General features: G+C 47.9%; 1 protein-coding gene across 1 annotated transcript in view; it reads right to left on the reverse strand.

The window, feature by feature from the left end:
- LOC118299628 (calsyntenin-2-like) overlaps window positions 1–13,632 on the reverse strand; it is a 204,623-nt gene that overhangs the window by 112,446 nt on the left and 78,545 nt on the right. The window contains exon 2 of the mRNA XM_035623491.2: window positions 10,737–10,859. Within this exon, the coding sequence (XP_035479384.1) occupies window positions 10,737–10,859 (123 nt within the window). The remainder of the gene's footprint in view (window positions 1–10,736; window positions 10,860–13,632) is intronic.

Below are 13,632 nucleotides of genomic sequence, written 5' to 3' on the forward strand. Positions count from 1 at the left end.
TTGTGGCAACCAAACAGTGGTTTGGGCTAAAATACATGGCCGTGGTTACGCAGTGACTGTGGGTTTGGGTTAGTTTGAGGTTCCCTGAACTGCAACTCTGTCGTTCATGAAAGATGAAAGTGGCACACTTTTGACGCTCAAATGATGTCAACTTCACGGCTTGTAGCTCTATGGGAAGTTTAACAATTTTGGAGTTTGAAGATAAAACACTCTAGGATGAGGGGAAAAAGAACAACGTGTCAAGAGGACAAAAGGCCACCTTTTGTGTACCGCTGATAAAAGTAATGGGCATGTGATGAAGCAGAAAATTGATAACATCAGTGCCCCTGAAGGGGAGAAGTGAGTGGTCCCCGCGCCGTGCTCTCTACTTCACCTTTGATGCAGCAAACTTTCCGCAACCCGTGAGTCATTGTGGACACAAATAACTCATAGTGTGGAGGAGACCGTGGTTCGCTACTGCATCTGTGAAGCAGAGTGACGGCAACATTATGTCCTCGTAAGACATAGGCAGTAAAAACCTGTTTCTCTTTTTAGGAATCCATGGCTTACAACATATTATGATCGTTAAACAATAATTTCTTAAACCCATAGCAACAGACAACCTGCAAAAATGTGCATTATTAAACCGACCTAACCCGACCTGTCAAAACCGCTAACTTTCAGCTGAGCTCGTTTTTCCCCCTCTCTCTTTTTTTCTTCTAATGATCATAAACAGCAGATGCAGCGTTCATAAAGCACTTGGTTTCACTTTCATTCATCATCATGCCTATTAATAAAAATATGTAAAGCAAGAATAGGAAAAAAAAACAGATGGAGTGAAGCCTGCTGTGCGTCATCCGGCACCACGGAGGCGTGGAGAGCGGCGAGCACGGAGAGAGAAACACTGTTTCATTCAATAACAACAGTGATGCACTTATGGCTGATAGACAGATAGAGACGCGATATTTATTCTATCCGAACTCCTTCGTGGAAAAGTATAAGCCTTTGTAATCCTAAGTGTTTCATAAGTCGGTTGACTATTTTGTTTTGGCTTATTTTTCCAAAGGCGAGGAGGAAAATCGAATCGCTTGCATGTGCCTCAAAGAGAGGACTGAGCAGCGAGCATGAAGGTCCATGTCAGCACATCAGATTTAGATGATCATCAGTTCAACCTCCACATGGGCATTAGAAGATCAGAATAAAACAACACGGCCAACTAAAGACGGGCATAGAATCCTCAGCTGACGAACAAACAGCCTTGGGTCTTCCCTTCGCTCGTCTGCTGCCTGCTGCAGGTAGGCGGGAGCGAGGGGCGGGTGGGGGTTGACAGCACCATCATCTGCCTCCTCCTCTGTCGAGCTGCCCCCCCCCCCCCCCATCTCCAGCGTCTTCTGTCGGTTTGTCCTGCATGTGTTGTCATCCCGCTCGTTGCCGTGTTTGTGCTGGCAGCAGTTCCGCCTTCTTAATATTTCTTCAAACCATTCAGCATCCAAGCCCAGGTTGTAGCCATACTGTTTCCCAGCAAACGAGTGTCGATGGAAGATTAGTTTCATTCGAATGACTAATTCCTTGCAAAGAACGGGGGGGGGGGGGGGGGGGGGGGGGGGGTGGGGGGGACACACTGCACAATCCAAATCTTGGTCCCATTTACAATGTGTAAGTCAATAGCTCCGGTGTTCTTGGGCATTTTTCAAAAACGGTACCAGGCACAAGCTGCGGGACTCGGCGGAGTTATCCCTACGAAATGATTCACATTGATAACCCTGCATCTCTTTCAAGTCGGTACAGTCAGCCACATTGCAACACTTGAGAAGTCGGGGGCAGGGAAACAGACAGAGGAGGAAAGATACATAAAAGTGTATTACGTGACCTGTATGTACAGCCTGCAGTCAATCCTTGAAAGATCCTGCTTCTGTCTCTCACCTGACAGATTCCTTTTACATGTGCCTACCTCCTGTTGGCTGTGCCTCCACGACGTAAGGGCCCAAACCATACACACGCCCCGGGCAAAGGGGGAGAGAGAGACAGATAAGGGGGGGGGGGGGGGGGGGGGGGGGGGGGGGGGGTGTTTCATAAAGCACAATGGAACGAGTTCACTGTGTGAGGCTGAAAAAGATCTACTTTTACTCTTGGTAACGGAGCATTTTATAACTACGATCCGCACCCCTGTCGATAAAGCTTTTACATCTGTTAAATGGTGAACGCCGGTGGAGAAGATGGAGAAAGTAGACGCATCAAATGGACCAACGGATGAAAGCATTGGAAGAGTGAGATAGAGGTGGACATTAGAGGAGGACAGATGAGTCGGGGGAACGAGTATAGGGAATATTTACACTGCATGTAAGCTGCTAAATGCAGCTCTGTCTCTTTTTCTTTTTTCTCCCACTCACCACACATTCTTCTCCGTGGTTTCCGAGTGCAGATCACGGCTATCTCCTCGTGGGTTGCACCTCCATTTTATGCTCCAGCGGATGACAATAATTTAAGCCTCCCGATATGCAAATGTCCTTAATTGGACTGTCACAAGTTCCGTGGCGTCGTCAACTTTGCAAAATGACTGGGGCTGGAGACAGATTGGATTTTGGTGGCCAATCTTGTACACTTAATTTTCAGTAATTTCGCAAGCGTCTCACCGCGGGGTCCTGCGACGAGCCATTTACAAGAATATATATATACGTACACCGGATGGAAGTGCTCCTGTCATTTTCATTCTCTGCCTCATCTCTCTTTCGCTCTCTATACCCAATTACCCCCGTCTCAGTCAGACCCTTCAACACTCATACGACTCGTCTTGTTTGTACCTTTCAGAACCCATGTGACTACGGCTCTTGTTGTTCCCATTCTGTCATATAATCATATTTTTTTCTGCACTCAAAAGTCAGCCATGTTGACAAAAACACATTTTCTTCGCCTGCAGCGCAGATCTAATATCTTTGTTTTTGAAAAGGCCGGGAGCTCGCACGTGTGACAGCCACCACAGCACCACACTGTCAATAATGAGGATTAATGTATACACGCATAGTTTTATCAGAGGGAAGAGCAGAAACTTGTTCAACTGTAAAGGTGTGTGTGTGTGTGTGTGTGTCTCCAAATGCAAAACCAGCTCACGCAATATGAACCTAATGCATTCAGTGTATTCTCCTCCTTTCAGGTAAATGACCTCGACGTGCAGCCTCGTGGATAATGTCTGTCATCTCAGCTGATCCGAGGCTGATACTTATGCCTCATGTTTTCCTGTCGTGTTTTTGTATAATCTTTGCTTATTTAAAACATCGATTTTTGGGGGGGGGGGGGGGGGGGGTTGTTGTTTGCTCGAGGACCTCCATCAATTACTAAGCGCGCTTGTTAAGTGTCAAGTCGGCGCGTGTATTTCATTATAATGCGCAAAGGAAAAGCCTGCCCTCATATATAACTTCCACCCACAACCAGCCGTTCCACGTTAAGTCGTACTTTATCAAAAAAACACCACATGTCAGCGGTTACGATGAAGGATTGTTCAATCGCGTCCCCATTAAAGTAAGTTTCTTGATGGTTTGCAATCAGTCACAATTTAGTATTTACTTTCTCAAGCAATCATTTTTCCTCCCGGTGCGCCCACCCACCCACGCCTCCACTTCACCCACCACCCACCCAGCCAGCCTCCTCTCAGTTAATTGAGTGAACAAGAGGAAATCACATTAGCCACAATGACGTGTTAGGAGAAAAGAAGATAGAGCGCCGGTGCGGAGGAAGGACGACGAGCCCGATGAGGGTGAAGCGGGGGCCTCTGATTCCGTGCAGCATCTCTGCGAATCCACAGTTAGCCGTGGATGCATAAATCCCCAAATACCCCATCTCACTTTTAAAAGATCAGTATTTCCCATTCAATATATGATAGTGGCGAAAGGGGAACGGATGATTTCGGTGGTGATCTCACTGTCAGGTGATTAAAGCTGCAAGACGTTCGGTGGAATGATGTTTTAATAACCTCTGCGCTCCGAAACGCAGAGCTGCAGGTCCAACACAATCCAGGAATTAACTACATGGATGTGGGAGTGGGATTAGTATTAAATTTCAAGCTCCGACTGTCTGTTACGTTTCTATCAAAAAGGAGATTTTCGATCTTTTCTCCATGCAGCTGCCGGGTTGATGTTTAATAACGGCAGTTCATCGCTTATTTATTCAGTGTGACAGACAATTTCTTGCCCTTGCATTAAGAGATTGTACCCATTCAATGAAAAAAAAGTCTAAAGGGAATGAAAGAAAAAGAAATTACTCCCAAGGTAAATCAACCAATGGAGTGGAGAGAGAGATACTGTGGCAAAGGCTTTGAATTCTCAATGTGCCTCAACACAAATCTAAACCCATGTTTGTTTGAATCTAAAAATACGGAACCAGAGTATTTTATTTTTTAGAGCAGTGTGTCAAAAACATCAAATCTGCTGTTTTCTGTCTGACAAACACACACACACACACACACACACACACACACACAGACTTTGTGGCTAAAAGGGATTAGAGGAAGTTGCCAGATTTCAAAGAGAAAGAGAGGTCCTTGTCAGAGCACAGGCGGACAAGAGGACTGAAAGTCAGACAGGATGATTTGGAGATAGGACTGGTAGCCGGATCAGAGGTAGGGCAATGAAAAAAACACAAATATTCAAGGTTGGACAGGATGAACCTCGAACACTTCCGTCGTACATCAAAAGCCGAGTTGAACATTGTTTATAAAACAAATCAATAATAAAAAATAAAAAAAATTACATTTCATTTTCTGTTGAGACATTCTGAGAGAAGCATGGTGGTTGGCCTAACATCCACCCACTTCATTTTTTTTTCTCACAACATTTGAGTTCAGCTCAGAGGGTGTTTTTCTGTGAAGAAATATAAAACGGGATGTGGACAACGTCAGGCGTGACCTGAGAGGATCATTGATTTTGGTGCTAGTTAACGTGCGTTTGATATATTCCCCCCAATAAAAGAATCTCTTGACTTTCGTAATGGCCCTACAGCCAAGTTGGCTGCCTGTTGTGTTGGGAAACGTTCTACAAACCGGTATAAAATGCAAAAAATCATGAAGGTTGAACTACATTTAACGACGTTATCTCTCAGCGCCGACAGCCTCCAGTGTCCCCGAACCTACAGATTCACAGATACGGTGCGGCGTTTGAGGCCCAGCAGACTCTCCGAAATAGCTCTTCCCCATAAAACCAAAGGCGAGGATGATCTCAATTCACGGCTTCATTAAGACACATTCATTTCACGACTTAGCCCAAACTGCGAACTGAAACTGTCGGCGCAAACACACACCGCCAACTGGTGTCAGAGGCGGTTCGGCGCCGCCCTGTTCCGTTTGGACAGGTCGGAGGATCGCGAGGCCCGTGTCTTTCACTGAGACCGACGGAGAGTTAAGTTGGGCGATAAATAATCTAGCGCCGATTTCCAGCCACGCACCCTTTGGAGATAGATAGCAGTCGGGTATACTGACCAACAGCTAATCCTGGCTCGATAGTGAACAATCCCTCGGCCACCATCCATCCACCCATCATCGATACCACTCGTCCTCTGAGGGCCGCGTGGCGCGAGGCGGTGGTACACCCTGGACAGGACGACATCTAATCCTTGATATCTGTAACCACGTCGATCTTCTCCACCTCAAAGTTTCGCCGGCAGCGTGCTCTGCTCACCCCGGGACATCACTTTAGCTTATGGCCGCCGAGCTAAAGCAACTTTCAGCTCGGCGGCCGTGGCGAAGACCGAGCGCTCTAATGCGACACCTACACGCACCTCTGAATTGTAGCATCGACTAATGTTATGTCTCTTACATCTCTCTCAGATGTTCTCTCTTTTGGAACATCCGCAGGCTGAAAGCGCAGATCTGTTCATCGACAGCACCAACATACTCCTTGAATTTCGTCTTCACGAGTTAATCCTCTTTACATACGGAGCACACGCAGCGTGGAAGGACCAAACGCCTCAGATCCCTAATTTTAGTCGCACGGAATGCTTCAGTTTGAAAGCAGCTACATCAGTCAGGCCTCTCCGCTTCTCAGCGGGACGAGGCGGTAGTTGACTGGAAATTCTGCTTAATGGCATTCAAGAGAGCCTAACACGTGTTCCTCTTTTCACTCGCTTTTGAGAGAACAAAGGAAGGAAGGCACGGCGCTGACTCCGCCTGCTCCCCTCTGCCAGCTCTGTAACTCATCAAAAGACAAAAAGCCTGGGAAAAAAAGAAAAAGAAGAAGAAAAATCTCATTACAAAGACTATTTTTGCTGTGGTTCAGCGAGGAGGCAGATTGTATTTCAGTACTTCATTAATAAATGAGTATGTGAACAATGGCAAGAGTGATGGCTCCATTGTCTCGACGCCAAAGAATAACGCACTCACAATGCCAGAAGCGAGTTCGCCATTCTGCTGCCGGTGCTCTTCAGCTCGAAATAAAATTTGCACGAATTCACTTTACCGCGGATTAACGCTGTGCTTGAGTTTCACCTCACAGGGTTGTGGGGCGTAAGCAGTTACATTCGGTCCGTCCATCTGTCACAAACAGTGTCAGGAAAATGGATGCGATTAGATTGAAATCTTCTCCGAGGGGAGAGAGCGGTCACCCGGGAGGAAAGTGGTGCATCGGCGGCGGCGGCGGCTGAGTCTCGGGGAAGGGGTGCGGGATGTCACTCCGACCCCCGAAAGCACCGGAGCTCAATGAAATCTGACAGGTGGAAATTATTTGGGCAAAGACGACAAAGATAATAAAAAAAAGAGCGCTCGTCTGCAGGAGAGAGGAAAGAAAGAGAGTCCCGGACCAGGATACACGCAGAATGACTAATGGAGGAGGGAGGAGCTGGGCCGCGGTGGGAGGAAAGGCCGAGCGCATCGCGCGGACGGATTAGAGGAATCTGACAGCTTTGGGTTTTTTTTCAGATGGACTATCCCTCTGCAAAAAAAAAATTGTTTGAATCGGTTACTTTTTAATCATGGTTTAAAGCGACGGCTTTTGAGGGAACTGAGACGGCGGTACCTGTTGAAAAAAAGGACTGTCGCCTTATTGAAAACAGGCCCCTGGCCCCGCCGTAGTTTTTTTCCCTTCCCTTCATTCCTTTCAGCTCATGAAAAGAGTTCCCACCGGAACGCTCCCTCTTGAAGCTCACATCTGTATTTTTTATTCACGGTCGCGACAGAACTCGGTGGAAGTGATGTGTACTTTTCCGCGTACGAGGCGCGACGGAGGCGACATTTGTGGGATCTCACTGTGGATGACGTGGGGCAATTTAACTCCCCGCCCGAGCTTTACTACGGCGACAGCTCAGAACCAACGGGTGACGCGACTTCGACGAGACGCCGACATGCTTCCTTCGATTTGATGTACCCCGTCAACACATGCGTGTTTTTACCTCAAAACCCTCTTCTACTCATGATGCACTGTATATCACTTCCACGCATTTCTTCATTCGGGCTCCGAGTCACGCATTATTTCGCCTTTAAAAAAAACCAAACACCTTTTCAATCTCTCTTGTTAATAAAGACAATGCGCTGGTCGTGCTTCCCCACCCGCCGCTGTCTTAAGCTCCCTGCTACAGTAATGAGATACTTTTCATTATCAGCTTGAGATCTGTTCCCCAATCAGACAGGCGGCGAGCGGCTAATTAATCGGAGCGCATTAGTCTGCCTGTATGTTTGCCCAGGTCTGTTTGCCGCGTGTAATGGCGGCGAGTGACTATACGATATCGCCTGCTGCTCTCGGAGTAACGGGAAGCTGCCGGATTCACCGAAGGCAAGCCAAGGTCAGAGATGATTGATTTCCATTAATGCTTTGAGTGGTGAAAAAAAAAAAAGAAGAAGAAAAATTAGAGTTCAGAAACAATGTTTGTTCAGGCGGGAGCAGGAGTCGGCGGATTCCTGCTGCCGGGCTGAACGCAGACGCAATGGAAAGTAAGTGCCCCTTTATTCAGGCGAAGGCAAAACGGCGTACGACACATCTGAGACGGCGGCAAAGGGGTTTGACGTGATTTATGCGGCGTGAATGTGTGTGTGTGTGTGTGTGGGTGTGTGTATGCCGCGGAGAGGTTTAGTGGACCTGTTTTAACTACCCGTGCTGATGATTGAGCAGCGAGCCCGACGCGGGGTCACCGGCAAGGCATTAGTTGGTGTTCAAACAAAAGCCGCGGGGCTCGGGGGACCGGCGGAAGTGACAGATTCCTACATGAATAGTATGTTACGCCACAAGGGAGAAGAAAAAAGAACGCGCGGGAGGCAGTGCCTGCGTTCGCTGGCGACAACTGTGACTGACAAGCAACTAGCCTGTGTCAAGTCACGGCATAGTCGGCACAGCATTTGCCCATTAACCCTGCTCACCCGGCACTTTGGAAGCCAATTCAGTTCAGTGGCATTAGTCTCTCCACAAAAGACGCTTTGGCTTAATAACCTAATAGACCGCAGAGCTGGTGTCTCCCGTTATCCACACTGTGGAGTTAAGAGAGACCAGGCCCACTTGAAAAGGCAGCAAAGTGAATATCACAACATGTTCTCAGCGTTTTGCACGTCATCACCGTCAAGCTCTCACTGTCGGCCACTGGGACTCGAGCGCAACAGGAGGTTTTTTTTTCGCAGATCTTTAGCCATTTGGTTAATGCCTTTCTACATGTTTCGAAAGTGACCTACATTGCTTTCATAGTAATTGTTTAACTTCCTCCACCATCCACATTTACACAGTAATGCAGCACACCATTTATGTCTAATACCGACGTTCAGTACCAAAAGTGTACAAAGGCAGGAACTCCATGTCCTTTTTTTGCAAGACAAAACTCTTGATGGGGGGGGGGGGCGGACATACGGAGAGAAAAACGGCCTGAAAATGAAGATAATAGCTCAATCGCTGAGACAGTCTTTCTAAAAGGGGCACTGAAGATGTTCTGCTTGTTTGTGCAGACAAAAAAGTGACGGAAATAGTTTGTGTAAAGAATAAATGAAAACAGGCAAGTTGGAACCCCCTAAACCTGTGCTTTTACACGCTTGTCTGACATGCCGTCCCTGTGACTTCGAAGTCGCGAGCCGCAGTGGTGGCTGATGTCAGTCTTCCAGCCGGGAGTGATGTAAAACAAAAAGACCAGTGATGTGGGCTCATTGGTGTGTTTCCGCTGAATTAAACCGGATCCTGAGGTGCTCTCAGGTAAACACAGATGGAGAAACGCCTCGTTTTTTTCAATCATGCATATTAGCATATATTCAAAACTATAATGCTTGCAGGATGTAAAAAAAATCACAGCTGTGCAGAGGCATGTGGTAATTTGATGATATTATGAATGGAAATCTGTGTATTTACGGCTCTCGCCATCACCCGTTGACCAGAGCGAGTCAGACATCACTTGTAATTAAAAGCCTGGCCGGCCTAATAAATGAGGCTTAACTGCTACCTGAGCACTGCCCTGCCACTTCGCCCCGGCAATTTGGTGGAAGTGGGCCCGGATTCACCTCAGCTAATTACTGGGTAACTGCTCCTGCCCGGAACATTCTCTGCCTGTTGGGGGAAAAAAACAGCAATGCTTTGGGACGGGACCGGTACACACAGAGTGTGTGTGTTTGTCGGGGTGGCTCACAGGGCAGGGAGGTGAGATACACGAAGGAGTGCATTAGATGTGGATATGTGCACAGTGGTGTGAGGGAAACGAGGGAGAGGTGGTAACTGATAGAGACGGCGGGGAAGGGAGTCAGCAGGACTGACCTGTCATGTTTATCGCTCCTGTCTATTAATAATTCTGTGAGCGCCGCAGCACCCTCACACAGGAAATCCCATGGTATGCCCATGTGTTCAGCCTGCTGTGTGTGTGTGTGTGTGTGTGTGTGTGTGTGTGTGTGTGTGTGTGTGTGTGTCTTGTTGTGTTCAGTCTATTCAGAGCCAGTGCACATATGATGGTCAGCCAGCTCACCTCTTTACTGTCTCATCATTTTTCCCTCTTTCTCCCTGTGGGGTGGCCATTACAGGGAACCCCCACAGGCCATGCCACACACACACACACACACACACACACACACACACACACACACACACACACACACACACACACAATATAGCAAACAATGAAAAATGTTTTAGTAAGCATACACACATGCATGCTTGTACGCACACACACACACACATCCATCCACTCCATCCATCCATCCATCCAGCCCAGCTCGAGGGCCTCGGTGAGTGGGCTCTAGCCTCGTGTTGCAGCCCCATGCTCGGGTCTTGGCCACATTAGCAGCCCAGCGGGAGACGGGGTGGCTGTGCTCGCCAACAGCCTCCAGCTAACGTCCTCCCACAAGAGCTGGCGCCCTTTAGATGAGCTGGAATGGTCACAAAGTGGGAAGAAATCTAATCCGGTTTGACTCCCCCCTTTTCTTTCTCTCTTCTGCCGTGTCCTACCGCGGGCCTTGTTTGTGCCACTTTCCACCCTTAAATAAATATGAAATAAGAGTCCTGCATGCGATGTATGCTTCCTGGGAATTATTGGATTAAATGGTCGCAGCACAGAGCGGTGACACTAAGAGAAAAAAGGGAAAGCTGCGATGCAGCTGTTATGTTACATGAAGCCAATTCAAGCTCCTTCACCGTGATATCACATCACATAAACGGTTTATATCCTCGGTGTAAGTACATCCGGCAGCGAGGCTTCCCTGTGTGGATTAGCACCTAAGTCATTGTTAATTGCCTTCATCTGGTCGAAGTTGTCCCGCCTTTACCTCTGAGGCCGTGATCTGTGTCCGCTTCTGCACGGTTAGGATTTGAAATGTGTCATACCTGCGTAGGGGATGGGGGCGTCTTTGTCCAGGGCCACCAGAGGAGGGTCCAGCAGCACCACGTCCGTGTTTTCGGTGATCACCCCGTGGTACGATGTCTCAATCCACGGCTTGTGTTTATTCACTGCGGACACAGAAAGCACAAGAGTGTCAGACGCCGGTGAAATAGTTCAGCTACGAGGTACGGCGGAACTCGTCAGAATAAACACGGCGAGATACACGTCTTCAATTTCGTTCCACCTTCGGAAGCTGTCCGCGGGTGAACAATTCAACTTTGAAATGCACACGCGGGCAAACGCGGTGCACGGCGCCGAGAATACACGGCACATTTCAATCTGCTCCTGGCAAAGCACCTCCAGCCTCGGTTTCTACAAGTCATTCTTATTATGCTAATCTCCCCTGCTGTCTCTTTTCTTTCTGGTTTTCTTTATTTTCTACTTTTCAAACATTCCCTGCAGGTTTTCAAAGCGCATTACGCTTGATCAATGACCACTACTGTGCTGCCAGCACAAAACTGTGTCCAAGGCCAAGTCAAAACAAAGTTCATGAGCCGGGGGCCTGATTAAGAGCCATAATTGAGTAACGGCCCCCCGGGCCGTGTGCGCCACCATGCTGACCCAACCTGCCATTTCTTTCCCCATCTTACAGAGAAAGAGAACAAAAAAAAAGGATACAGAACAAACGAGTCCTTCACAGCCAGGAGGGGGTAAAATAAAAATGAAGTTTAGAGTTATATTTCATCGGCTTTTTTTTCAAATTTCATGTTGATGGATTAGAAATCACACAGAGCTAAGCTTTAATTTCAGGTCCCCTGCTTGAAGAAAAAAAGCACAATACACAATTTAAAGTGGAATCGAGCACATGCTCCATAATTACTCTCCATTCAACGGAAAGACGAACCAAAGAAAGGGAAGTGAACTAAAGAGAGCTGCTAATCGAGCGGCCATTGTCGCAGACTACTTCAATTATTCACCGGCTGCCGGTAAAAGCCTCTTGGCCGCGCTGAAGTCAGTACTTCTCCAAACAACCCAAACAGAAGAATGTTACAAGACATCACAGTCTTTTAATGTGAGCTCCAAAATAACACTTCTGTTGTCGTACGGGGCGCATTTCATTTGATTTCCATCACTTCCATGCGACGTTATTGTCTGATTTCACTCAAATCCAATTAGAAAGTACAACATCACCTCAGACAGTGAGAACCAATCAGGTGATCTTGTGGCCCGGGGGGTGTTTTGTGTGTTTGTGCCAGGGATTTACACGGGAAGACCATTCATTAAACATTCATTAAAATATGCATGTATTGATATCCTGCTGACTGTACAGACTACCGCCGCTGTTGAAACACATTAAAGGAGACATGTTAGGCTTTTTCAGTTTTTTTTTCTTTCTTTCCTCAAGTGAGTGATGTATATATGTGTAAAAGGTCTGCAATGTTAAAAAGCTGAAGGGAGTTTATAATGTATACAGTAAACGTATAAAAATGCATCAATATATTGCGGGTATAAGATGAAGGATCATTGTTTAGTGATTGTCTATTTTTTTGAGGACCTTGGGTTGGAGCAAGAAGCGAGTGAGACCTGCGGGGAAACACGCTGCGCTACTCCTCCGCTGATGCATATTCATGAGGCCCCGATACAGTCAGAGGAGATCGTTTACAGGCGAAGCGAGATCGGAGCCCATTAGTCTATTAGCAACGTGATGAATATGCATGAGTTTGGCTGCGACAGTGAGGGGCAAAATTATGCCGGATCTCAACTTTTAAATGCCAAAACAATGTCACTCTGGGAACGGATGGCTCGGTGGATGACGCCTGCCGTACAGAGATGTCAAGGGGAGGACACGATGTGTTTGCCCCATCGCGGCCGACGCTCTGGCCGAGGGAGATGAACTCGTGTTTTTTTCGACCAAACCATCAACTCCGGCGACAGGAAAAGTCACGTGCTATTATGTGTTGGGAAAAAGAAATTGGAAGCAGATGAAAAAAAAAAAAAAGAGCTAATCTGCTGCTCCAAAAAAGATGTGTAACACAGGGCATAACAGGATCTGAGCTCAATGCATGACAGCTAATGAGGAGAGACTGAACATGAGGTCCTCAACTTCATGTCTCCTCTCAGCTTATAGGAGCCCTCGCGACCCCTAAATCCTCGAAGCCTCGACCGCCGCTCACTGGGACTACGTCGCAGAGTCGGGCTGACCTAAATGCTCGGCCATCGGCGTTAACCAAAGTTTTCTATTTTCGAGGGCAAATAGGGATCCGGCTGCGGCGCCTCGATACCGCAGTTTAAAATGGAGGCTTCCTCAGGAGATGCACGACAAATGACGACAGTGGCAGACAACTGAACATCACAATTTAGGCTGATGATATCTCCCCACACTGGTGACCTCCATGATGTCACCAGTGTACCCACCGCTATCGAGTGCATCCTCCCATCAGGCAGCGTGGGCCCATCTACGCTGTTGGTGCGAGCTAATGTCGCCCCGAGGCCTCGCTGGTCGCCGCGCGTGTGTGTGTGTGTGCGTGGGATGGAACTCTTTTTCACCAGGAGAGACGAGGACATAAATAAAGAGCGTCCACCTTCAGTAATCACTGCGTTTTCTCGACGGGGCGCCGCCCACACGTCATCGTCAACCCGCAAAACCCACGACCGCCGCCATCTCATCAAATCAATGGTGAGGAATGCTGCGCGGGCGGCGTGTTAATGGCGCGGCGCCCGTGCACCGACAGCTGGAGACGTGCTCCTCCTGAGTGGTTATTGCAAAATGGATGGATATGCTCTTCTCCTCTTGGGAAATAATGGGTGGCGATCATAGGTCGCAGCCGGGTGGAGAGGAGGGAGGGAGTGGAGATGTGAGCCTCGCCATCAGTTCCGGAGGAAGCTATGGGGGGAAACTGC

This window comes from Scophthalmus maximus, chromosome 11, assembly GCF_022379125.1.
Source record: "Scophthalmus maximus strain ysfricsl-2021 chromosome 11, ASM2237912v1, whole genome shotgun sequence".
Lineage (NCBI taxonomy): Eukaryota > Metazoa > Chordata > Actinopteri > Pleuronectiformes > Scophthalmidae > Scophthalmus > Scophthalmus maximus.